We start from the raw sequence: 27976 nt of genomic DNA on the forward strand, positions 1-27976 counted from the left end.
TGTGTTTATTCATTGTGTTAAAAGCACAACACGCCTTACCGTTGTATGAGTCGTTCTCTTCCTGCTGTGTTAGGAAGCGGGCGCCCGTGCTGGGACGGCTTTATGGTTCGGGCGCGTTCATGACTGAAGCACGCGCATCGGCGCTAAATCAATTATCGGTATTTAAATATGAACTGTGAATGTAGTGGCATGTGTCCATGCATAAATATTAATTGTAAGGCCTGATCTAGGGATATTTATTGTAGGTACCTTTTTAACTCTGTTTAACGCATATTGGTGTGATAAAACGTAAACACCCCTGTCTGATATGAGGACAATGGTATGAACCAATTGGGAATGTTCTGTCTACCTTTATAAAAGGGATGTGTTTTAGTGGTGGAGGGGGGCTCTCTTGATGGAGGAAGCAAAGCTATGCTCACCTGTACCCTCAGCGAAATGAGGTGTTTTGTCACTTAAAGCGGAAGTGATAGAAGTGCTTTGGTTTAGCTTATCATAGCTCTAGCCTTTGTATAAAAAGTATTTTTTTTCTTGTTATTTTCTTTTTTTCTCTTTTTTCCCATTTTTGCATTATTTTCCGTATGGATATCCTAAAACACCTGGTGGTGAAAAATAAATTGCAGCATAAAACATAACTTTTGCCTCACTGCTGATTTTTGTGCCAACCCTTGAGACCATCGACACACCACCTTTTAACACTATACTATGACTTTTATATTACTTTTTTCAACATGCTATCCTAAGACTTTTTCATAACTTTTTTTGACAGCCTATACTATGACTTTTTCTATAACTTTTTTTCGACATACTATACTATGACTTTTTATGATTTTTTTCGACATACTATGATTTTTTCATTACTTTTTTATGGTTTTTCCGACATGCTATATTATGACTTTTTTTTAAATACTGTGACTTTTCCATTACTTTTCTTCGACATACTACTGTATACTGACTTTTTAATAAATTTTTTCGACATGCTATACTATGACTTTTATTTAATAGTTTGTTCAACAAGCTATACTATGTCCTTTCACATTTTTATGACTTTATTTCAACATGCTATCCTATTACTTTTTTATGACTTTGCTTTGACATACAATAGCCTATGACTTTGACATTTTTTTGTCATATGAACATCATAAAAATTCAAAGAGAACACAGATGCAGACACAGACCAATGGACACAAGGGGAAAAGTTTAAGTTGTTTAACTGTAAATTTAAGTAGAAGGGGAATTGGGACTGTGGATGGGAAATTTGAAGAGGCTGGTAGTGTAGTATTGTTGAAGGAGTTCGGCAGTATGACGGTGCTCGGATGACATGGCGGTTGTGGCAGGCAGGTTGGCATGGCCAGGTGAATGGCAGGCTTGATGTAAGGCTTGATGTGAGCGAGGATCCTGAGACATCAAAAGACTTGTTAGTGCGAAATAAACACAAAAGTCAAGTATAGTATGTCGGTATAGTATGCCATAAAATGCCATCGAATACTCTGCCATTAAATATATACTGTATCATTAAAAAGTTGTGAAAAAGTCATAGTATAGCATGTCGATTAGACATAAAAACATAATAGTTTTAGCATGTTAAAAAATGATGAAAAAAGTCATAGTATGGCATGTCGGAAAAAAGGCATTAAAAAAGTCATAGTATAGTAATAGTAATAGTAATAGTATAGTATGTCGAAAAAAGTATTGAAAAAGTCATAGTATAGTGTGTCCAAAAAAATGAAAAAGTAATAGAATAGAATGTCGAAAAGTCATGAAAAAAGTCATAGTATAGCATGTCAAAAAAGTCATAATATAGCATGTCAAAAAAACGATTAAAAAAAGTCATAGTATAGCAAGTCAAAAAAAAGATATAGTACAGCATTATCTAACTGATTCACATGCCAATGTCGCAGCATGAAATTGGGGGTTCAGTATCTTGCCTGAGGATACTTCGGCATGCACACTGGAAGAGCCAGGATTTGTACCACCGATCTTACAATTGGAGGACGATTCGCTCTACCTCTGAGCCACAGCGACCCAAGTATAGCAGGTTAAAAAAAGTGAAAAATAGTCATAATATAGCATGTTGAAAAAAAAGTCATAGTATAGCATGTTGAAAAACTATTCATAGAATAGCATATGGAAAAAAGTGAGAGAAAAAAAGTATAAGAAATTTCACAAAAAAAGTCAGTCGACAAAACTCATGAAATGTGGTAAAAGTTGATTAAAAAGTCACAGTATAGCAAGTCGAAAAAAGTGAAAATATCCTCATAGTATGTCGAAATATCACAAAAAGGAAGTTGACAAAATTCATATGATGTGGTAAAAAAGCCAACGCATGATACATCAAGCAAAGTGAGCGTGTAGTTAGTCCAAAACAGTCATAAAAAGCCATGGTAATTTTTTTTAGTAATAGAATAGTATGTTGAAAAAAGTAATGAAATAAGTCATAGTATAATATGTTGGAAAAATGTCATGAAAAAAGTCACAGCATAGCATGTCCAAAAAAGCATGTCCAAACTATTAGAAAAAGTCATAGTATAGCATGTTGAAAAGTCCTGTATAGCCTGTCGGAAAAAAGACAGTATAGCAAAAAAAAAGTAATGAAAAAAGTCATAGAAAAGTATGTCGAAAAAGTCAAAGTATAGCATGTCGAAAAAACTATTAAAAAAGTAATGAAAAAAAACATAGTATAGCATGTCGAAAAGTAATTAAAAACCTTATAGAAAACACTGTCGAAAAAAGTTAGGATAAAAGTCATAGCATAGCATGTCCAAAAAAGTCATAATATAGCATGTCCAAAAAAAACTATATAAAAAAAGTTGAATAATGTCATGAAAAAAGTCATCCTGTACCTGTCGAAAAAAGTAATAAAAAGGTCATAGTATATGTCGAAAAAAGTCAATATAGCATGTCGAAAAAAGTAATCAAAAAAGTATGTAGAAAAAAGTAATGAAAAAATTCATAGTATAGTATGTAAAAAAAAAAAGAATAATAGTATAGTATGTCAAAAAAGTCATGACAAAAGTCATAGTATAGTATGTCCAAAAAAGAAATAATACAGAATGTCAAAAAACTAAAAAAAAAAAAAGTAATGGAAAAAAATCATAGTATAGCATGTCCAAAAAGTCATGAAAAATGTCAAAATATAGCATGCTAATATAGCATGATAGGCATGATAATATAGCATGATAATAAACCATGATAATATAGCATGATGATATAGCATGATAATATAGCATGATAATATAGCATGATAATATAGCGTGTTCTGACGACAGAACTACTGGTTCTTATTTAGATCTTTTTTTAAATCTAGTTGGCTGATTTTGCAATATTCAATTTAATTCTGATATTACAAGCAGGCTATTCAAGTCAAAATAGGTGTCAGGTGATAATTACATTCATTCAACTTGGATTTATTAGCATACCACAAACAATACAAATGAACAGCTTGTGTTCTTTTCTTTTTTTATCAATAATTTGTTGATGGGAACTTCTGATGGATATGTTTTCACTATTTCCTAACATTTAGTGATAATTATAAACAAGATGTGCTTATTAACATAAACAGGTCATGTAATACGTGTTAGATGCAGACAAATACCACAACTAGTCGCCCCTGGAACACTTTCAAGTAAGCAAGGCAACAATCCCCAAATGTAAAGCTACACAGGAATGCACTGCACACCATAAAAATGTTAATGCACTGAAGTGTTCAATCCAGAGTGTGTGGCACTTGAAAATGACAAAGAAGTGGGAGAGCTGTGCAGAGGTAACACATGACCACATAAATCCTGTAACGACTGTCCAGGCTGCCAAAGGTGACAGGAACGACCCGCCTCTCACCTAAAGTGTGCTGGAAGCAGAAATTATTACATGCACTCAACTAAAAGGGTCGACAGCCCACTCAGTTTGTATTATTAGTACAGATGTTCAACATAATGAAATGTAGACATGATCCTGTATAGTGTAGGCGCTCTCAGTCTATCTCACACACAAATGCAAGGTCTCTCAACTCATAAGGGACAAGAGCACTTGACCTTTTATTCAGATTTTTACATGGTTCTTGGCTGTGCTGTTGTCCCATCAGCAGGTGTATAAACACATGTGGCTAAAATTCCCCCCAAAATACCCCGACGTTGGTTTAGAGTTATCACCAGATCACACGTGTGGAGCTACTCAGTGTTAGTGTAAAAATAGCCGACTCATAACTACTTTGCAGAGAGTTGTCACATGGCCATTGTCGAGAATTGCCTGCAGCTGCCTCCACACCGACGGTTGCCAAGGAAACTGTGTATTATGCTTACTAGCTTAGCAGTTTCCTCTTGACTTGTTACTTTGACAACAGGAATGTCAATTAGCCGCGCCAGCAGAGAAAGAAAAGTTTGACCGGCCTTTGTTTGCACGCCTCACTTCTTGTAAGGGCGATTGGAGCTGCTTTAACTAAAAGCAGTAACAGCTGCTATAAATCAACGGGGTTTCTCATTAACAGTTCAACTGTCCCCTTTAGACATGCATTCCAACCTGATGCTACAACACGTCTGCTTATGTTTAATGTCTCGCCTGCGTGGATGCATTATGTATTATGTCGTTATCTGCAATCTGACCAGTCAATGTGTTACAAATTCCCAAACTTCACTTGTTTTGTGATTCATAGGATGTGCAGCTTTCTCTTGATCCGTCCACTCGGTTGTGTTTCCTGAGTGTAATCAAATTAAATCAAAATGCTGTTATTGGTCAATTTATTGGTCATACAGTTCAATCTGCTTATTTGAAAAAAAGAAAGAACTAGATTTACAAGGGCCCATCCAAAGAAACTACAGTTATAATATATTAACAAGCTCGTCGGACCCAAAGCTGAACCCAAAGCTGAACCCAAAGCATACGCAGACGTTTATCAAATGTATACCTTTAAAACCACAGGAGGGTGGGGATGGGGGGGGGGCATCTTGGTAGATTTATGAAACACAGATGAGAGCCCAGCTGTCTCAGTTCATTGTGATATACCGATACTCACCCAAACCTAGAGGCTTTAAACCACTTTGGTACTTGACATGCCATTCTTCTTTATAAGATTACATTCCTTTGTCAAACTGCCTTTCATGGCTTGTCTTTCACTCTCGCTTGCGGCAGCACTGAGCCCACAGGTCGGCTGTAAAGAGAACTGACCAGCAGGTTTTCAGACTTCTGGCACTTCCTGAATTGGTCAATAGACATTGCATTTATACGCCTGACATGTAATACTTTTCATAAGGGAGAAAAAACTCTCGGGCCAGAGACCTTTTTTTCGCTCACTTTTATCACCGAAGTGTATTCAGAATGAATCCCAGATTGCAATAAACAGATGGCGCTGGGCAGTGACTGCACGCAGCTTCTCAGAAGACCTGTTCTCCTGGTCGGGTTGCCAGGTTTGAGCTCTGCCTTAATTGTGAACCGAACTCAGATGACCGGTGGCTGCAGTGACTAACGTTGAAGACATTTTTTAATCAGTAAATAGTCATAAACAGTACAAGTAGTGATGAAAATGACATATTGTACGGAGCAATAAGCAGTTATGTCATCATCACCACGCTAGGCAGCCTTTCCTGTAGCCTTACAAGCATCTGCATTACATAAGTGAGACTGGCAACACACTGTGGGGTGAAGCAAAATACTAATGTTCCACAGTGTGGACAAGCAAACTAAAATGTGGAAATGCAGGAAAGCAAAGTCTATAATTTCAGATATTTAGTTACAACTGAAATCCTCTTGGTTTCGACGTCTGACCTGTATTCCTCTTTTATAACAGTAACAAGGCAGTGCACAACGTTACATCACACATAAGAGTGTACTTTTTCCTGGTTTGGTTATTGACTTGAACCAGAATACAAAAGGTGGAATTCTGTATTAATGATGAACAGATCCGTACCATTTCTAGACCCGATCAAAACCAGAATAGGCCTGCATATAGTTGAAACCCGTCAATGAAAGGTATACAAATTTGTAATAGATGCATTACACGTGTTGAGTATTACATAAGTGAATCATAAGTGTAACAAGAAAACACAGTCATGAATAAATATAGCCTTTTTTTTTTATAAATAAACACATTTCTGGGACAGTCTGAGCCATTTCCTGTATTTATACGAGAAAATGGAAATAAAACTGGACCATGAAGGAACTGTTGCAGATAGAGTAGGTATCTATGGAGGAAGCATGGAACTCACAGGGCTTTTAACTGCATTGACGAGTGCAAGCAAAGAAGATGCGTGGAAATAGGTTACATATGTAATTATATCAACTTTTCTCATTTGGACACCTGCAAGGTGTGACATCCTGTCAGAAGTGTGTTTAGAAAATAACAGCTCATGAGAAAACAGCTGTTACAGGCGGTGAGCTGAAATCATTATTAAACATGTTGCTTCAGGTAACGTGTCGACCAGTATTATACTTTGCAGGCTCTTCTTTTCAGATGTAGAATAGCCAGAAAGGTCGTTTGTCTCTGCATAAACAGGATTTTTGATCCCTGCTGAAATAGACACGTGCAGCTGATGACCAACGTCTCAGGGCCTTCAGGGTTGCTATGGACACATGCAGAGCTGTGTTGCGAGAGTGTGCTGCGTGCATGCAGTGCTGGACCAGTTCAGGCCGGTTTCCTGATGGCAGACTTGCAACCATTGATGGAGAATAAAAAGCGTAAAAAGCTGAAAGATTGAGACCATGATGCAGGAAATGTAGAGAGGATGTGGCTGCTAAACAGGAAAAAAAGGTGCTATCATTTTTACTCCTACTCAAACTTTAGAATAATAGGTATTATGGACACCGAGGACCAGCGGAGGAGGAGGGGGGGAGCTGCCCTAGATGCTAGGAGACTTTCTGCATGCTGGTGCATTGATATTTTTCACCTCGGCCTCTCAGCCCGCCTGAGTCTGCCACTGCTCTCTGGATCCCTGTCCTCTGTTAAGGTGTAGGTGGCCCACTATGATGTCAAAATTAGTTTCCACAATAGTATGCAATAAATTAATGTAAAAACAGTCCCGCCACTTCATATGCACATGCTGTAGCATGGGTGGTGTAGAACTGTACAGTTAGCTGGTTTATGCTGCCCTCTGTTGTCTAAACATCACTGCAAGAAGAATCTGGGGAAAAAAATATTGATGTAATAAATCACAAGTTTGTGCAAAAGGCTTCCAAAGCGAACCCAGACTGAGAAAAAGCAATATGCCTTGCATGGTCTCCGTTATTACTGACTTCGTCTGTGCCAAGTGTTCATAAACTATACACTCAAGTGACATGGAAGTTGATATTATTCCAAGGCAATCCACAATCTCTGCAGCCAGAACGAGCAGCATCATTGTTTTTGATTGTGGAGCCGCGGCTTCCATCCGTGCCAGAAGAGCAAAGAGCGAACCGTGCAGGCATGCACGAGTCAACAAGGAGATGAAATGTTTGAAGAGCGTGTTTTTCAGCCCGTCTTTGTTCGGTATCGCTCCTCGTTGGAAACATGACCACACAGTAGAAAAGTGCCTGGGAACTGTCAACAAGGGCTCCTCTCCCCTCTTCCTCGCCTGACAGGCCACCAGTAAACAGTAAATTCTGTTCAAACAGTTACCGTCACCCTTTTCTTCTGAGCGGGCATCAAGATGATGTGAACTTTACCTCGAGTCGGGACCCCCTCATGGAGCGGGAAAAGGGCCCTCCCAAGAAAAGGTTTACTGACAATACCACAACGGTTTGTCTGGATGCAAACTTACAAGTAAATGCACGGGCAGCGTGATGCTGCTGGTGCACAACAACAGATTCGGCTTGATTTACTGCTGGAATGTCTCTCTAGAATTCTGTTATCATAAACTGCTGGAAAGAAGCTTGTAATAGTTTCACAGCAACAGTATTTGTTCTACCTCCCTTCCTCCCTGGCTGAAACTGATATACAGTACTACCTATGGCTTGAAAAAACAAGAAGTTACAAGTTGACATTAAGTATGGTGTTTTAACCACAATGCAATGCATGAACATGGAATGGTCACAATTGGAAAAGGTTTAGCTCAAATTTGTAATTGACTTCCAAAGTATGTTTAATTGATGGAAACGTCTTTCCTAGTATACTTTCGACCAAAGTGCATAGTCAACATAAGGTGCTATGGGGACATTAGTTCTGTGAAAAATACTAAATCAACTTTAACCATGTTACGACTGTATTGAATAAGAGAAACAGAACAATTAGAGCTGCTGAGAACCGTTAACAGTATGTCTTTCCAATTGCTGGCACACTAAAATGACACCCAAAGCACGAATGCTGACACTCAGCCCAGATCTGCATAACTAAGTACATTTTCAACGTCACTTAACTGTAAAATCACCAAATGGCGGGGTGGTGGTGTGTTTTTCAGTGCATTTTCATGTTGTTTATTAACAACACATGTGCCCAAAGTACTTTACACTTGACTACTGCTCTGGTAAAAACAGCACCTTTATTTTCAAAGGACACTTATCCAATGAAATCTGCGAAGCTGCTCGTGCGCTTCTACCACTAATTTATAGTGCATTGACATACTGTATTCAATTTAAATTATGGTATGCCAACTGTTCAGCATCAGACGAAAGAGCTCTGCAGTCATAAACACAGCCCAGAAAATAATTGGACTTCCCCCTCAGTGGAAGACATCCCCATTTCGGCTCTATGCTGCCACCTGGAGGTGCTACATGGAATTACAGACCTTTCCAAGCTCATAAACAGCTGTGTGACTGAAGGAGCTCGTTTATATGGTGATACTAGTCTAATACAATTATTTCAATAATGTAAGTTGCCAATTATTTTAATAGCATCATTTATTGTCAAAACCTATTTCGTAGTTCGTCATTTATCACTTGCAGGTACAACGTGACAGAGTGGAGTCGGCTCTCAGAAAATGAACAGCACTGATGTCGGGTGCTATTACAAAGGTTTCAGATTAAACAAAAAAATGTACATGATCGTCAAATTGAACATACACTTGTACAACAATATCAAGCTAGTGCCTTGTTTTTATTATTCAATACAAAAACATCACTGTATTGATGCTCTACCCGCCAACAGTAATAATCCACCACCCACACCTTTACTTTAACAACTCAAAAAACAAGTTTCACACAGAAAACCAGATTATGCAGACAACACTAGAACTATACAACTACAAACTAAACAAGTGCATTAGAAAACAATCCAAGACATTTTACAAAACCCATTAGCTAATTTAACGTAAGTAGTTCAACAGATATCATTAAAGGGAATGCTTATATTCTCTTAATGGCGTCATCGATGTCTGAAATCTGGTCCTTCAGTTGGTTCCATTGTTCAGGGTTCAGGGCGATGCCTACAAGAAACGAGAAAGAAGTTCAAACTGTGTCCTTCACCACAACTGCAGATAGGGCTGGGGATCAGTACTTGATACCTTTAAAGTACCCACTAGCAGTACGAAAACTTCTCCTGTTAAATGATACCTGCATCGACATGAGGGTGGACGTTATGCTTCTGTGTCAACTGCATCATTGCGATATGCTCAGTATTACTCATATTGCGATTTAGTCCCTTTTTATCGGTTATTAAATAGGATTAAGTTTTCAATTGGCTCATCTCACTTCAATCATTTTTAGCACAGCAAATCGTGTTTGTCAGTCAAGCAGAAAGCCTGAGCAATGCTTTCATCAAAACCAGTCAGAGGTTTTACATCAAGCACCAAACTGACAAACAAACTGAACCATCTGTGTTACAGTCCACCAGGCCTGACCCGAGAATTACCTGAATAGTTTAATTCATTCTTAAAACTTAAAGCCTGTAATTCAACTGAAAGACATGCGTCGCCCCACAATACCATCCACCCCGGCCGAGAACGGAGAAATATTTGGTTATATGAAAAATATCACTCCCCGCCCCCATCCCTAACAAACAGCTTCCATACACGACAAATCAAATTAAGGACTTTAAGTAAATTAAGGGTACTGCTATTGGCATCGTGATTTTTTTTTTTTTTTTAACTAAACCCAGCCCTAACTGCAAACCACATATATGTACCGTATGTAGATCACAGAAACGTATTGATATTTACAGATTTGATTACCTTTTTTTCCCGGCTTCATCTCCCCATCTGGGTTCATCCAGTACTCTCTGACGTCGATCAGGCATTTTCCTTTGAACTCCCTGACAGTGACGTATCTCATCTTTCCAATCTGTAAGAAGCAAAACCAATTGTCAACCGGACTCCTTCCCACAACATTTTTCTTTTGTACATTTAAAAGACAAAATCATCCAAAAGTATTTAACAATACCTCTGTTCACACGGAAGGTAGAATATTGAAGGTTTTAACCTAATATATTATTTGCAATGGTAAAATACAATAGCCTGAGCAAAAATTGTACTGTTCATATAAGAAAAGCGTGTTTAATAGAGAATTAAATCTTGAATTAAAACAAAATTTGATCTTTTAGTCGATTTACATTATTAAACTTAATTAATTAGAATCATATACACTCATATCTATCACCTACATGTAAAATATGATTATTGATATATAATCAATGCAATGTGAATATCTGGACACTTTTAACTACATTACACCTGTAACACCCACCTGGAACATGTTGTCATCGTCACTGCTGTTGCCCTTGGATGAACCACCCGGCTTGGAACTCTCTCCGCTCTTTGGTTTCTTGGCTGGTTTCTCTGGGACACTTGACTTCTTTCTCTTTGCCTAGAAAAAGTTGACAAATATATATTGTATATGTATTTTTTTTTATTCTTGTCCTATACACTGTCCTCATCATAGATTGTAAATGTGTGTGTTTTATACTCCAGGACTAACTTGTATAAATCGAGTAGAATAGTAAAGCAGAAATTAGTATCATCAGATTTGGAAATTTTAATTAGAATAGCTGTGAAAGGGAGCACTTGTGCCTCAGGGTACTAAGGCAAAGATTTTATACAATTTATTATTTAGACCCATGTCAAGTTTTTGTGCCACATTATCTATCTATCTATCTATCTATCTATCTATCTATCTATCTATCTATCTATCTATCTAAGTGTATCACACTGTGTGGAACTTGCAATGGTCTGGTCTGGTCTTGATCTCAATACACTCTGATCTTGGTCTTGACTTGGTCTTGGTTTAGTGGTCTTGACTGCGACACTGCCATCTAGCCTCGAAGTGAGCAAAGTGTCTGCTGCCAAACATGGCTATCTCAAAATACACTTTCAGTGCTTCATTTTTAACGGTCACACATAGTCAAAAGTACATGGAAAAAATAAATTGATCAGAAGTTTATTATTATAGCACAAACCTTGGTCTCCACTTCACTGTCGGAGTCACTTCCAGAACTGGAAGACAGCACTTCCTTTGATTTTGGCATTCTGCTGAGACAGGGATCAAATATCAGACCTCAATGTCAGTACAAAACATTAAAAAGATAATTTACAGTGACATATACATGGTCAGGTTACCGCTAAAAAAAGGTAATAGCACTCTTGTGGCAAATCAAATCACATTTTATGTATGTATTATTACATGTATAAATAGAGTGATTAAAATTTCAGACAGAGAGCCTGGCTAGTATAAATAACTACATTGAAAATGCACAATAATTAAAATCGGACAGGAAAAAACAACTGTAAGATGACGTTACAGAAATAAAACGCTTAGTGATCTCGCGGGATCTGGCTGTGACGTTAACGTGGTTGGTCGCAAATATAACAGAATGAATCCGTTTGACAGAAAAACAACATCTAATATTTGTCATTAACAACTGCAAGCCAAGCCAATGAAGAGAATAGGTTAAATATGTTTTATCGGCGCACTATTCTTCCACCGAGACGGTTAGAGGAGTCTGAGGATTGTGGGGAAGTGACGCTAGATGACCCGTGTACCGGTAATTAATTATCTGTGGCGTTACGTCAACTAGCTTATTTAGGGTATAAAGGCTTTTTAGATTCTAGCTGCTATTTCGCCGACATTTCTACGTGTAACTTCAACCTGCATCACATCTCATCTAACGTTAGCCGTTCGTTAAGTCTTTCACGTAACAAGTCTGTGCTCCCGTAGATACATGAATGGACGTTAGCTAGCCAGCAAGATAGCATCTAGCTAGCTAACGGCTAGCAGAGCTTCACGCAGCCCATCACGTCGTGTAGCCAAATTAACTTTACTCTCTTTGGCCGGTGGACTAACAGTGGATATGCAGTAAAACACCAACGGGCTCCTCTGTTATACCAAACATCGTCGCAAAGTACGTAGTCGCACGTGCAAAACTGTTAATGCTTACATGATTGTGATGTAGTTGAGCGGATAGCTTGACAGGAAGCGGAAGTCTGACTGACGTTCCGGCACGATGGCTGCCTATGCCTGTCCAAAAAAATCATTTTCTAAAATGTTTTATCAACAGGCCTATATTGGAAATGTCTTCTGTAATGGCAAAATGCAGACTCCAGATGATAATTCAATGTATATAAATACAATGGAACATAATGCAACAAGCCTCTCAGGAACTCTATTGCTTTCAAATATATTTTTTTTCATGTTATTTCTACTGAGACAACACACATGGGCACAACTTATTTTTCTGTCCTCTTTCGTGTCTTTTGCTTTGGGAAGTAACCTCTTTAAATATGCACGCGACACCTACAACACATTAATTGATTTTGATGAATTTATTAACCCCGTGGACTTTAATAGTTCATATGTGTTTCAGTAAGATTTCTACTCACGTGCAACACTTTCTGCACATTCAAAACCCATTTGAACTAATTTTCCACATTATCTGTGTTCTCTGAGATTTTAAGAATTAAGTCATGTTTCAAGAAAAATAATTTTAATAATACATATATATTAAATTACATATTTTTTTTGATTTAATGAGAATAAAGTCATATTTCAAGAATCGATATACCTGCCTATATTTTGCTGTGCATTCAATCTCTATAACATTGGAAGATCTGAAGGTCTACAGGATTTATTCAGGTCTCATTGGTAGCTAAAACTGCAGAGCGCCATCAACATACTGCAGTACATCTGCATAATGAAAGAGCTTTTCCACTGCTATTCCACATCAAAAAACACACAGGGAGGTTGAAGCTAACATGTCATAAAGGTTCCACCAAGAGTTGAACTTGAATTACTGGATTCAAAGTCCAAAGTGCTAGCCATTACACCATGGAACCACAACAACACTGGAGGCTAGATGGGTATGGTAGACAGTCTCTCATTGATACCTGGATAAATGAGAGTTTACAAAGGATGTTGGAAATTATGACACAATACATTTTAACACATTTTTTAATCAACCACTTAGTGCTAACTTATATTAAGTTTTACTTTTCTGATTTATTTTTTAGCTTGACTAGTTGTATGTCTCTATTGCAGCCCCGATAGACTGTGGAGTGAGCCATTGGATTGGGCAATGAAATTTGCTATGATTGAACCCTAAGTGTGTTTCATCGGTTAGCTCCGACTGTGCAGAAGCCTTCAGCGTACCTGACTATTGCCAGATCAAGCAGAGTGGAGCCGCTGCATAATCCCACTGTGCCAGAAACTTCACAGGTCCCAATCCAGAAAGAATGCACCATGAGTAACGGTTGTAGACCCTCAGACTTAGACCTAAGGACAGTCATCCATCGCCAAAATAAACATGGCAGCCTTCACCAAACATGTGTACCTCCAACATGCCAGTAATGACGTGGACAGATGAACAGGAATGGGGGCAGGTAATGAGGTTTAGAAGGGCAGGAATGCATCTGAGCATTAAATAACATCAGGATAAAGGAATTGCTGTCATGTATTTCTTGTATTGAGTTGACAGTTGGAACAAATGCAAACTTGTTACAAAGTTGAAATATCAATGCATACAAAACTTTGAATGCTGGGTACGATGTTTCAATACAAGGTGCTCACATTTTTCACATCTCTCAAATAAATTGTCAATAAAACAGTAATAGCAGAGCAAAACAGTAAAAAAACTAAACAAACTCATACAAACTTATCTGCACACATCACACACACACACATCGCACACACACACACACACACACACACACACACATCACACACACATCACACACACACACATCGCACACACACATCACACACACACATCACACACACACACACACCAGTGGTTAGATTACAATAGTTTTCTCTAGCAACAGATAAGGTAGCATCCAGTTGTGTTGCCATTCAATATTTCTTAATACACTTGGATGTCCCTCAAAGCACAGTCTCTCTAAAGACTCCAATCAGACTGTGAGGGCGTCCAGGATGTTCCAGGCGTGACCCTGTCCTTGACCCGGTCCCTGAACCCCCTCTAGAGTCCAACCTCAACCCCACTCTTCTGCGGTTTGCACGATGTTCCAGAGACTCGACAGCAGCACAGGTGAAGGAGCTGAGGTCACCGCAGCTCTGAAGGTGCAGCAGACCGGGTCTCCTCCTGGGGGGGGCGAGGGAAAGTCTGGGAGTGACTGCCTGCAGGCTGCTGGGGGGGTTTAGGTGGCCTGGCACCCATCTCTGAGTCAGTGAACACCTGAAAGCCAACAGGAAACAGATATATACTATTTATATCAATGAGGGAAGGCGTAATAATGTCAACACAATACAGTGAGTATTTCATATCTTTTATAACTGGTTTGGTGTTTTGATCCTTACCATTTAAAGTGTATTTTGTGAACAATCACATGTCCGTGTGTCTTTCCCCCCCCCCCATCAAGCAGTCTTGAAATAACCATTAAAGGCCCCAGTACAAGAATAACTTGTTGTATAGTTGAAAATAGTTCCCAACAAATGCACTATTTCCTCAAACCCGTGCAACGTCTGATAAAACTATGTTGACCACCTATTACAAGGAACTTATTGAGCCTTTTTTTTTTTACAATGACAGTATCTATTGTGCAGTTTATTTAAAGATTGATGTCATCAGTAGAAAACGATGGAAATATACTGTTAGCTTTGGTCTTTTCATGGGATCTGTTGACTATGATGAACATGAAAACAAATCCTTTTAGATTATTACAAAGCATATTTCTACATCACCCATTCCCAAAAGGTTAAACTTCCCAACACTGATTTTTGTATCAGTTGTTTGTATAATGATAAATGTCCCTGTAAGGGCTCCTACCTGTTCTATGTAATTGGCACAGCGTACAGCCTCCTCCATGTGCTCCTGATCCGACTGCAGGACAGTTCGTATGCTGTCCACCAGCTCCTGGACCTCGGGGGCCAGACCCTGGGCCGCCGGCTGCTCCAGGATTTTCCTGACCAGCTGCTGTGTGTGTCGGTAGCTCTGGTAGTCCACCATGGAGGAGGGCCGGGGCCGACGGGGTGTCCGGCTGTTGCCCCGTCGTAGTGTGACCGGGGCGCAGGCAGCCAGCGTGGGCTGGGAGGTCTGGGTGGAGGAATCCGTAGTCTGAGGAGACGGAGCGAGGGGAAGGTCGCTGCTGTTCAGCACTACAACAGACGGCAGAGGGGAAGAAGATGGTTCACGTTCTCCAACATTCTCCAGTTATCCATGTACAGGTGTATCCAACATATTATCATGTGCAAACAGTGCTTTAGGTGTTTTTAATCACAAGTCTGTGTGTATTTATACTGTATGAAAAACTGCTCTTACAGCAGGACACCGACAGTATGATCTGATTGGTGCAATTACACACACTATCCACTATTGAAAGTTTATTAAAAGACATTTTTTTAAAGTAGTTTTCATCATTATGTCTTTATTTTTAGTCAGCACTTGCTAACCAACATCAAGATAATTTAAAAGCTAAACAACAGCCATGGAGTTTTTCCATATCCAGTAAATCCATAAACCCAATGGCCGATTTCCGGTTTCACCGGTTCGGTTCGGTGTACGGGGCTAAACCGGTTTTATTTATGCAAACCAATTGAACCGGCATTTGTCCTTATCACAGGTTCTGCCGAGCCAGCCGAGGCCGGCATTACAGAGATCACATTTCAGTTGAGGTGGGAGATGCGTGTTTGTTTAGATCGACGTTTAGAGGACGTACATGTTACTAGGCGACTCGCCACCGGAGCATTTAACGAAATGAGAACGTAGATCCAAAGAAGATAAAAAGCCGTAAGTCACTCGTATGAGGCCGCCGTATCAGCAACACGTATATGATTCACAGCAACTTTACCTGCGGCGCCGTATCCGTCTCTATCTCATTCTGCAAAGCCGGAATGCTTTGTAAACAGAGACACCTTTGCGACCTTACGCCGCAAAGCAAAGTTATTTATAAACTGTACGATCACGGCATATTTTTGACTCGTGATTATGGCGCAATCTTCTGTGTTACAAAACGAATGTATCACTCGGGAGGGTCTGCTATCGGTCGGCAAGTGCGACGCCTAGAGGGAAAGGTCGGTATAACCGGTTCGGTCCGGTCTTTGGTTTAGTATCAAACTGGTTTGAAAATGTTTAAACCGGCCCAAGCCTAACCCATAGATCAATGGACTACCAGCTATAGTCTACTGAGCGGCCCTCTTGTGGATTTTAAAGTGGTTGGATGGCGTTAACATCCTCTACTAGTCCACTACAAGTTGTGTGTGTGTCACCAATCATCTCGCACCTCCTGGCGTACCAACTTCCAAAGATTACAAGGTTCCAGATGTGCAAATCAAAAGCCAACCTTTTGCAAAGAGGTCCATCAACACGGGGTCGCTGTTGGAGCGCTGGATCCTCGCTTTCCTCCGAAGGGTCAGCGCTGGAGAGGGGGGTTGCTGCTGCTGCTGCTGCTGAGCAGGTGGAGGAGCAGGAGGAGGAGGAGGAGGAGGTGAAGGAGGCTGGAGCTGGGGCTTGGCTTGTGGAAGGACACCCGGTGATGCAGACACCGTTTGTGGACTCGTGGCTAAGATCGATAACAGACAGATGGAGACACGTGATATGAGGAACAAAAGGCATTTCTGACATTAAATCAGAGAACACAGACTAACTTATTTGGGGATTTTGATCAAATTTAGTGCCTTATATATAGATCAGTAGCCAAGCTACGGTCATATCTGTCAACACTGAGTCAAGGCTTTCTTCACACAGACTCTGATTTAGGCTCAGACCCGGAGGGGGTGAAGTTACACTTTAAGGGTGTGCCTTAAAAAATAAATGCTTCTACAAATAGAGAGGCAAACTTGCCCCTTCTGGGGGGGACCACCATGGTCTTTATACCCTTATATACAAAACACACTACCAGTGTGTCTGATGCACACAGATAAAGGAGAGTGCTTTATAAAGATGTGACGAATGTGACGGCGATCACATGGCTGCGACAAGCAGCTGAAGGTATCACTATCCTGAATATGAGGAGTACGGGACGAAACGCCAAGTCAGTACATCATCCAACATGACGTAAAACCTACTAAAGTTTTATGACTATAAATGTTTACTTCTTACATGTACTAAAGTTCACAGCCAAACTTTACTTTAATCTTGTGAATATTCTTGCAAGGAAAACTTAATTGGATTTTGAAAAGCATGTGACTGCCTTTAATATTCTACATACTAGTTTTATATTGCAGGTGAATTATCGCGTAACCAGAAATGTCCTAATAACTGGTAAGTGGCCATCATTAAGTCATTTATAGCAAATGGTTTGGCTATAAATAGTGAAAAGACGGTGGTTTTCGATGGGCAATGAACATTTTCCGGTTGGATTGTTAACACAGCATCTTTATCATCGGTGGCCCCAAATTCAGACAAGGGAAGCAAGCATGCATTTTGCTTTACAGAGTATTCTAGCCAAGGCTGAAACAACATCAACCGCAGCAGCGTCTCCCTGTCTGTATGGAGAGCAGACCAAGTACTCCTACATCTGTAAGGGGGTGGAGGAGCACTCGGTCCACAGGAACAGGAGTCCTGGTGGATTCTCCGGATCAGAAGAAACCATGAGAGTGGGAGTCAGGATCAGCAGTTGCTGTCCGGTGTGTGGAAACATGTCCTACCTTGACCAGAGGCTCCCGGCGGAGTCGGGTTCATAGTCAACTCCGTCAGAGCGACCTCTGTCTCCTGAAATAAACAGGCGTCATCACGCTGGTTTAGTTATATGACCTGGTTCAAAAACTATAGTTGAAATATAACTTCACATCCAGAATCGGTTAACATCAGCACATTTAAAAAGCTGACCCTGGACGAGGCTGTTTGTTTACTCAACATGATATTCCAGTGTGTCTATTATGCAGAGTCATGGTCAAGAGCCAGAAGCTCCATTTATAACCATTCAAAAGTAAGCATGCTAAGAAACCGTGTTCTGTCTGTCTGTCTGTCTGTCTGTCTGTCTGTCTGTCTGTCTGTCTGTCTGTCTGTCTGTCTGTCTGTCTGTCGATATCTTCCATCTTTCATTACTAAGCTAAGCATTAATAAGGACCCGTTAAAGCCCCCCTAAGACCCCTTGTGGCGCCAGGCCCAGAGTAGAACTAGAATAGCTGTGTGCACCAGAACTAGAATAACTGCGTATGTGCATGTGACTGGGATTCATGCGCGTGCATGTCCTGGTCCCCGGCCTGCGAGGGCCCTGCCCTTGACCCCTGAGAATTTAGAAAGATTTATGACATGGTGTGAATGGAGGAAAGGTTTCATTAAACCCTGTTTATTCTTATGTTGTGGTTATCATGTGCTGTAGCCCTTCGTTAAGTCTCACAGGCTCACATTTGGTTGGAATAGTGTTCTGTATTAAGCTCTCTTATGTAGAAAAATACAATGCATCTTTAAATTGCAATATGTTTTCAGGCAAAGCTAAATTCTACATGCTATTAATCAATTTCAAATCTCAGCTGCAACTATTCAACAACAGACGCTCCATCATTTCCCACACACTCGTGTTCATTGTTTGAAGCTCATAATTGACGTTCAGAGGCAGATAAATAACAACAACATAAACAATGTAGTAGATGTAAACAAATTCAAATACATGTTATGTTACATCTCAGAAGTTGCAGCATCCTGGGGAATATTTGTAGAAGTTCCTTCCTGATCTCTGCAAGGTTATTTGTGTGGTAAACGGACAATTACACTTTACAAAAAGTACACAAAATGTGCATTAATGTGCATTTCTTTATGTGCACGTTTAGATAGAAAAAAGAAGTCTTCATAAATTTGAATTGAATCTAACCATATGGCAGTACCTCCGGGACCCAATACATGGTGCCCTGAGGTGCCCGGAAGCGTACCTGTGTGACTGCATCGGCCGAGCTTCCAGCGACGGCCTCATACGGAGGCGGTGGGTCTAACGGACAGAAGACCTCCACCCCTTTGATCCGAGCCCCGTAGATGTGAGGGAGAGGAATCACGCTGTCCCCGAGGATCCTGAAACAAACCAGTCCAACAACAAACTCGAGAGTGAGAAACCGCGTTCAAGCAAGCGAATGTGACACATCAACAGCAGAGAACATTGTGTGGCTGTTACCGGCGAGCCAGACGTGGTGTGTACGAGTAGAAGGTGGAGAAGTAGGAGGGAGGAGGGGCCGGGGCCACAAACTCATCCGGGTCGGGGACCTGAGCAGGATCCTCCCTTTCTTCTACTGTGGCCCTGAGCTCGTCCTATCACAGAGCAGGGACATGTGACATCACACGCTATTACTTAAGGCAAAATAGAGTTGAATTTAATACCCATTAGTATGTTAAATTAGTATTAATGCAAATAAGTCCTCAAATAACTATAAGAATTTATTGATGTTTAAAGACACAATAGTAATAGACTACACAACAGCAGTTAATATATGAAGGTTAGACCACTTTCACTGTTGATGTAGAGCTAATATTATCCTGCTAGACTATCCAAAAGGTATGAGGTATGTTTAGTGGGCCATCAATGGGGCTATTATATTCTATGTTTTAGCCTTAAGCCTAGCCTATCAATCAGATACCACATCACCTTCCACTGGATGTGTAATGAGCTTACTGAGCGTAATAAGCTACATTTAGAATGCCAAATCCATATTTCCAGTTATTTTGGTGAGAGTAACTTAAAAGTAATCCAATAGTAGTGTATGTATGTGTATATATATATATATATATATATATATATATATATATATATATATATATATATAAATACACACACACATGTTAAATATTTCCGATCTGACATCCTGCTGTGAGGGGTGAACCCCGACGACAGCTCTGGATGCCAAGTCGCAAAAGCGCTGCTCTCTCGTTATGTGAGGGTTATTTTTTCAAAAAGATATATCATATCATAATCTAAGAACTATTATTTTGGCACGGTAATTGTGATAAGTATGTGTAATACCCTGACAGGCCTAGTTTGGATATATCCCATCACTGACCCCATGCAGGTAATGCATTAGACTGCAGTGTGTGAGGTCATACCACGCAGGGTGTCCTCGCAGTGAAGATCTGCAGGTATCTCAGGGCCGCTGCCATCAGGCACACGGCCGTGGTCAGAGCGTTCAGAGCACACAGAGCAAACAAGACTTTCTGGGAGAGAAAAGAGATCAGATCAGCTCAACCAGAGCAGACAGAACTTCTGTCCACATTCAAAACCGACCAATGGCTCAATATTCACGGGGTGTACCTTGAGCAAGATCCTCATGGTGTAGCAGGAATGGGCTGGGTGGAGCTCCAGCAGCTTCTCTTCAGGACACTTGGAGGTGGGGGAGAGGGAGCAGCAGTAACAGACATCTCCAGCCTCACTCTGAAAGAACACACACACACACACACACACACATACACACAATTTTGATATAATTTAAATCTTTAAATGTAACTTTTAGCTGGATACAATAGATCATCGGTTACAGGTGTGAGGTTAGATTCATTATAGTCGTCCAGTAATGGTTCCCATACCTTCTAGAATCTATTAACCGAGTGGTATTTCTGAGCTTTTCCAACTTGAAATATCCCCATTATCTCCTCAACCCAGCAGCATGCATAGTGGGGAGCTAGATTTCCAATGACATAGAATGAGACATCGTGCTGAAAGTGACGAGAAGGCTCTTTTTAACAAAGTCTCTGAGTTTTCGTCAGCATGAAAGTAGAAGTACACGAACGCATGCAGCCCTCTATTTTTAGAGCAGAGCAAAAAACACTCCATGACCCCGTCTATTCTTAAACCTTCAACACCCTCACAGAAAAAAACAGATGGACAAAAAATTGGTGAAAAACAAGCGTGAGAGGAAAGAAACAGTTGAGGAAGTCTGGCAAAGGGAGGAAGGAAAGACAACACAACAAGCTGTAGAGGTCAAAAGGTCGCATGTAGGAGCCTCGTCACATTTCCTTCCGCCTGACCGGTAAGATATCAACTTTCCTGCCAGTGGAGAGGTACTTAACCCCCCAGTGACAAACTGCAAACATACATAGAGGTCACTGTGTGTTCAAACAAACAAACATTTCAGAAAGAAAATTGATTTGAATTAATAAATATTCATAGAAATAAATAAAGAGGAGATACAACTACGGTGTTCCCGACTGTAGCAAAGGTATGAGCCACCTACTCTGCCTCTGTTGGTTTAGTTTATGGTGAGTGGTCAATATGCTCTCGCCATAAACTACCATTCGAACATTAATACAATCCTGAACAGTCATTTTGCTCTTTGTTTCTCTTAGAAAGCCGAGTGTTTCAAATGTTGAAATCATTTTACAGGACGATAGGAAGTCAACTCATCACATCAGTAAGTATGATCCTATTGAGTCTCCACATGAAGAGCAGAAGCAGAGACACCGTGAAGGAGGAGAAGTGACACAGAAAACAGGATAACGAGACAGAAACCTGACAGACACAAAGAGGTGACGGCCTCACCAGTTGGCAGCTGGTCATAGTGGAAACCAGCTGGGCTCCCTGGCAGCACAGGATGAATCCAGCCAGGTTAAGGAGCACACACACCACAGACAGCAGCACAAAGACATTGACCTGGAGATGGAGGGATGGGGAGAGGGAGGTGGATGAAAGAAAAAAAAGAAAAAGAAAAGGGGATATGGATTATTGTGGTTTGAACACCCGCGGACATATTCTGTTCAAACAGATTTAATAAACATAATGCCAACGAATGGAGAGAGATGGTGAGAAAACATCTACTGTGCATTGCAATGAAACATGGACCGTATCTGAAGGAAGAGAGGTGAGACGACATTAGATGAGGATGATTCTTCTCTTGGTTCCTGTTCACACTGAACCAAGAGGAGTAAACATGAAGTTATACACACTGACAGGTTACTCAGTGAGTATAAGCATTATGAGTTAGTTTAGTTAGTTGGTATTACTCGGCTGCAAATCGGCCTCATGAACATGACACACTTGTTAATGGAGAACAGCTTTTGACCCATTAATCAGGGAAAATACCCACTGACGTGCTTCTATACACAGACGAATTGATTTTGTTGCTTAATTTCATACCCAAGACATGAAAATGTATTTTTCTAAAACACTTGATCCAGTCCAGGCCGGACCAGAAAACATTCCCCATTTTAATATAAGTGTTCCTCACATCAAAGTGAGTGGAGCCTAATTCATGAAAGTGAAAGCTAAACTGTCCCTGACTGTTTGTTTGTTTCTGTCTGACAGCGAGTTGCAGTAATCATTTCTCAACATGTGATGTATCAAATAAGGTGTGCTGCTCACGTCACTCCTCCTTATAACATCTTAATTATTTTATCATATTACAGTGAAGGATTTGTCACACGAAAGGGAAAGAGCAGCAGCAGCCGAGGGTGTAGAATTTGGTAGCGACGGGCAGGACATATACCTACCGATAGGCTCAACCCTAACAATATTGTCTCTTTTTTTCTTAAAATATTATGACTAAATTCTACTCAAATTACTGTACAACTTTATTCACATAATATTAGGGCTTTTTTCAAAAACAAAAAAATTACAACTTTTTCTCGAAAAGTTTTGAACATGAACAGAAATATATCTGAAACACATAAGCTATTAAAGTTCATAGATTTATGAATTAAATAGAATGATCCAAGTGTCACATGTACATTTAAATAATTGATAATAATACATTCAATTAAATTAAATGAGGAAAGTTGATAGAATACAAAATGCCAGGGAGTCTAACAGCATTGCATTTGTATATGTTGAATTGTCACCTCGAGCCTCACTTTAGTGTTTTCCATTAAATTAATAAAAGACATTTACACAATAAAATCTGTGCAAAAATGCACCAGAATGCAGGAAATAAGGTGTTTGAAGCTTGATATTCCCTGGGGGTAGAATATCAGACACGTTTGTTCACTAGCTCGCTCTTTACATAGTGTATTTGCCTCAGCACAGTATGTGTCGCAACCCTTTCTCAGTTAACCCCTTACTGTCATTTGTTTAGTGTTCTGCTTGTTCCCGTTTGTGGGGTATTCGGAAAGAAAGCCTCATTTGCACACTCTTTCCCATATCCATCTTTTCTCAGTCTTCATCTGACCCAGTCATGTTCCACATAGAGCCAACCGTCGGCAGGTTTTCATTTCAACTGATCACCTCAGTAGTTATGCTGATAATGTCTCCAACTCTATCTCAAGTTGTGTTGGATGGAAACCTGCAGACTGTTGGCTCTCCATGGAACATGGTTGGACGACCCAAGGTGATCAGATTTTAAATTAACAGCGACACAACGTCGCAATCAATGCTTTATAGAAGGAACCGAAACTATAACACTAACCAGTAACAGCATGGGTCTTCTCCATGTTGTGAGCCCTACGATGCCCGACAGAATGACCTGGAGACACATGGAGAAAAAGTATTGTCATGTGATGCAACATTGTGTGAACAAGCACAAAACAGAAATAAATAAACAGATTAAAATGCAAACATCTACAAAATGTTGGACAAAAATCAGTTCACTACAACACAGGGTTTTCAGTGCTGCACAGTTTAGGTTGAGTTTGGTCGGCCAAGCGCCAATGTATGGGAGTCAGATGGGTAGGGATGACAAGATAGCGGCGTATCATCGGCATAGTAGAGGTGGGAAAGTGTCCGAGAGCAGAGAGAGAGAGAGAGAGGAGCCCGTTAAAGAGGATGATCTGGTCATTTGCTTTGTCAAATTAAGCAAACGGGTTGTGGAGGATGAGGACAGAGGAGAAGGAGTTTGAAACCAGATTTCTGGATGGAGTCTATGCGGTTGTTCTGTGACCGGTAAGCAGACAATTGGTGCACAATGCGCTTAATGTGAATAAACTCTGTAAGCGTGCTCTGTGCAGCAGCTGGGTTGGGGCTTCATCTTCATCTTCATGACTCCAGTTCACTTTTGCTGTTGAACCGTCTTTACAACTTCCAAGCGACCGGCCTGCTCCAGATTGGCATACTCTCTGAATTAGGCAATTTCAGACACTGATTTAAAGATGAATTGGCCTGAGGCAGTCCTCCTTCTGGCTTGGTGTCGGAGTGAATATTGGACTTCCATTCATCATGCAGTTTTGGTGACCAACTACTGAGAATCTGACCAATCAGCTGTCTGTGGTGTTTTTACGCCACCGAGCAGAGCGGTGTGTCGATCAATGTTTTGCAATAAATATCACAAACCTGTATGCTGAAGTTGCAAAAACAAAGAATTTTCTGCAGTGGCAGCAAAAAAATAAATAATAATTGCGAGAAACACACATACGAGTACGGGGACTACAAGAAGAGACGTGTATACCATAGATAATAACCTGCTGATGCTGTTCATACGAGTCAGCCATCACTCAGTTTTGCTCCAAAGCCGAAAAAAAACTCCCCTCCATCTACAGACCTGTTAGCCTGATTAACTGTGACCTAAATATAATTAGTAAAGCCAACAGATTAGAATCAGTCAGAGCTTAATGAGTCCATCCAGACCAAACAGCTTCTATACAAGGACGGACGCCCATCCAACAACATTCAAGCTCATTAGTTTTTCAGAGAAACCATCATAATTACATCAGTGGATGCAGAAAAGGCTGCTTAAGCCAGAAACAGGTCCCAGCCTTGGCGGCGCCGAGTTCAGTCCGACCTGCAGCCCTTTGCTGCACACTGTTCCCCTCCATAACTCAACATAAAACTGATCAAGACACTGCACGATCTAAAAGTTAATTTTTTTTAAATATATTTTTATACTTTTTCTTGTATTGCACACTATTGTTTTTATTCATGTTATGTATAACATTGCGTTGTCTTCGTGTCTTCGTGTATCACAAATAAAGCTTGTACTTTGGACTTTCTCTCTCTCTCACACTGGCCAAAAAAACGTTACGTTAACACAAAAACTACTCAGTCCAGTTCTCGGGACTACGCAGGCATGATGGGAAATGTGCTGAGCAGATGGTGGGCCCGAGTCAAGCTGTGTCTCTGTTGTTAAATGTCTTAGATTGTGAAAGACAATGCTGGGAAGTTGAAGGTGTAAGATGGATTTGTTGTCTTAAAAAACAATGTACAGACTGATACAAACATAATGCCAACGCTTTACACTGTATCTAAAGGGAGCCTGCCCTATTTTTTTCTCCTTATTCTTATTATGCTGTGTTTATTTTCTGCGAGTCGCTGCCTTTAAAAACATCTAATAAACAGACAGCAGCCTCCCATGAGCGGTCCCAGGTTGGCGGGAAATAGGTGAAAGATCTGATCCTCTCACCACCATTCAGACGTTCTGGACGGACAAAGAAAGCACATCAAATATCACGATCGCAGCATTCCAGTCTCCTTATGTGAGCCTGCTCAGGGACCTCAGCTGAACCCATACGAGTCGCCTCAACAACTTCACTAAGCTGGAAATACAGAAATATCTCTCTCAACATCCATTCTACTATCTGACTACATTTCAACAGATAACAGAATACAAATAGATTAATTTCACAGATGTTGGGCCTCATTCATCGATATCACTCACCTAACCCATTTCACACAAAGCATTATACGGTGTGAAACACAGGAATGCTGCAGCAAAGACTGGAGAGCTGGATGGGCTTTTGTCCTTAAATAGCTTTGGCTTGATGGAGACACAGAATACGAGCAGAGTCGGGATTCTCCGCAGGAGGTTGAGGGAATTTAATCTCTTCCGAAGGCCGGAGGAGCAGCAGAATGAGATGTTGTGTGAGAGGAAGACGAGCCGGCGGCACATCAGTGGGATTTTTACCAGCAACACTTCAGAACAACAACGCCACAATTTACCACAGACTGATTTGTATTTAATGCCATATTATTAAACTACTGTTGCTGTTAAACCACTTGGAGGGACAGTCCAGCGTTTCCAGAAATTAACTTTGTTTGCCACCTTCTCTCCACGTTTCCAGGATGCGTTCAGCCGAGTTTATATATAGACTGGAAGCAAGAGGAAAATGCTATCCTGGATCCATGAAAGCTGAAGTAATGCACATCCCCCTTTGCATTCCTCTCTGGCTTTATGTGTAGAAATAAAAGTGTGAAGGAAGCAATGATGCGTTTTGTGAGGAGGGAGAGTTGCAAAAGGATAAGTGTCGTTCTAGTGCGGCTTTTAATCCTTTAGATACGTATTACATCCGGCACAACGATTCATCGTCGGCTGCGTTGAATACAGTCTGTCTAGACCTTGTCTCAAGTCCAAGATGGGTCACGAGTCTTCATGAGAACAAACATGCAAGTCAAACTGCAAGTCTTTGAAGGTTTCAGGTGAGTGACGCCCTTTAAAATGACATTTGAACGAGTCAAACCAAGTTCTAAGTGAAGCCTCGATTGTTAGCAATGCACATGTCAAACTGCAATTAAGTAAAGTAAAATCCGTATATTAAACATTTAATAGTCCATAGTGTTTTTATTCTTTTTACATAAGCCAGGGCATTAATCTACCTATTAAATCAGCCTGCTAAGAGTTCATCCAGATCACCCAGATCTCTTTATATGGATGCAAAACTGAAAGTTGATGCACCTGGAAATGTCCAGTTGCACAGATAAAAACTACTGTGTACAGTGTGTACAATAAAGGGAAAAACAGCAACAGTGGGTCAAATTTGAAGCAGGCGTGTAAACTGTGATGGATGTGCAGCTGTAACGTGAATCTCTCTTTACCTTTGAAAGAGGGACAAACCTTACAAACTACAACTCCCATCGGGTCGGACAGTAACGCACAAAAGAGAGCATGTAACAATTTTTCATGTCACATGTTTTTTTTTCTGTTTTTGATATCGTTAAAACATGGATGCATCACGTGACTGACGTGTTGAACTCTTTCTGGGAGAAAGTTGACTAAAACACCAAACATGCACACATGACTCACCGAGGATCCGGCCCAGAAGGGACAGGAGTTTCTGATGGGGGGCGAGTTGCTGAGGGACAGGGCTCCGAAGCACAGCGCTACCATGGAGCCGCCGAGCAACAGCTGCAGCAAGCCGAGGGAGAGCAGCGGCCGCCCGGGTAGCAGCAGCCGAGACCCGCCGCCGCCGGTGATCCGGGAAGAGGCGGACAAGCCGCGGGGTCGCTGTCGGTACGACGGCTCCGCGAGCTGCGAAGCCCCGAGAACCGGACAGCAGGAGCCCGGCAGCACCACCGGGAGCGACATCGGGGGTCTCGACGGGGAAAACAACAAAGAAAAACCGTCTAGTTCGCGTTTCCTCCGCAGGGAGCGTCGGTTTCACGGGTAGAAGGGTGGATCCTCGCCCGGTCCGGTGGAGCTCGGTGCCGCTGCTGCTGCCGCCATGGTGTCCGGTTTAAAATAACACGCTGCCGAGCTGCAGGGCTGCGGATTGACTTTCACATATTTTTGGCAGCAGGTTGCGTAAAGTCAGGACGGGGGGGAGGGGCCGGCCATGTGTGAATGTAAACAGGACGGGTGTCTTCTATTATTGTACTTTCATATACTAACCGGAAATATAAAAATGTACACTTCGGGGCCGTGCATGGCGTTGCACGCGTATTAAACGCATACGCTTACATGTGTTTACCAGGCGTGGAGGGTCATCGCTGCCCGGTCCGACCTCAGACAAAAGGGCACGAGTCTGACAGGGCACCCCCACACCCCTCCCCCACATTGTGAAACATTTGAAAATTAATGCAGTGTCATTGCTGGTGTGATTTAAATATGAAACACTTCATAACTTCAACAAGTGCGTTGGTAAAGC

The 27976-nt window shown here is 40.9% G+C and overlaps 2 protein-coding genes across 2 annotated transcripts; both read right to left on the reverse strand.

The window, feature by feature from the left end:
* Nucleotides 1-8778: 8778 nt before the first annotated feature.
* On the reverse strand, nt 8779-12324 carry sub1b (SUB1 regulator of transcription b). Its single transcript, XM_084024388.1, has 5 exons — nt 12263-12324; nt 11285-11354; nt 10576-10695; nt 10065-10173; nt 8779-9320 (listed from the first exon to the last, which is right to left on the reverse strand). Exons 2-5 carry the CDS (start codon nt 11351-11353, stop codon nt 9241-9243), a joined length of 378 nt encoding a protein of 125 aa, XP_083880514.1. The 5' UTR covers nt 11354; nt 12263-12324; the 3' UTR covers nt 8779-9240.
* A 1437-nt stretch (nt 12325-13761) lies between these two features.
* Nucleotides 13762-27632, reverse strand: fam189a2 (family with sequence similarity 189 member A2). Its single transcript, XM_084025663.1, is given in 12 exon segments — nt 13762-14425; nt 14427-14512; nt 15104-15432; nt 16617-16835; nt 17923-17986; nt 19147-19282; nt 19383-19516; nt 20306-20413; nt 20511-20630; nt 21735-21845; nt 23593-23649; nt 27136-27632. Coding segments are annotated over 12 exon segments (1872 nt in total). The 5' UTR covers nt 27418-27632; the 3' UTR covers nt 13762-14199.
* Nucleotides 27633-27976: the final 344 nt, after the last annotated feature.

The sequence above is a fragment of the Eutrigla gurnardus genome (assembly GCF_963514095.1).
Source record: "Eutrigla gurnardus genome assembly, chromosome: 13".
NCBI classification, from domain to species: Eukaryota; Metazoa; Chordata; class Actinopteri; order Perciformes; family Triglidae; genus Eutrigla; species Eutrigla gurnardus.

Coding starts and splice junctions, on each gene's coding strand:
- sub1b (XM_084024388.1), bottom strand. CDS start 11,353: ATGCCAAAATCAAAGGAAGTGCTGTCTTCCAGTTCTGGAAGTGACTCC. Junction 10,174..10,575: donor ACGATGACAACATGTTCCAG/GTGGGTGTTACA, acceptor TGCTTCTTACAG/ATTGGAAAGATGAGATACGT. Junction 9,321..10,064: donor GATGAAGCCGGGAAAAAAAG/GTAATCAAATCT, acceptor CGTTTCTTGTAG/GCATCGCCCTGAACCCTGAA.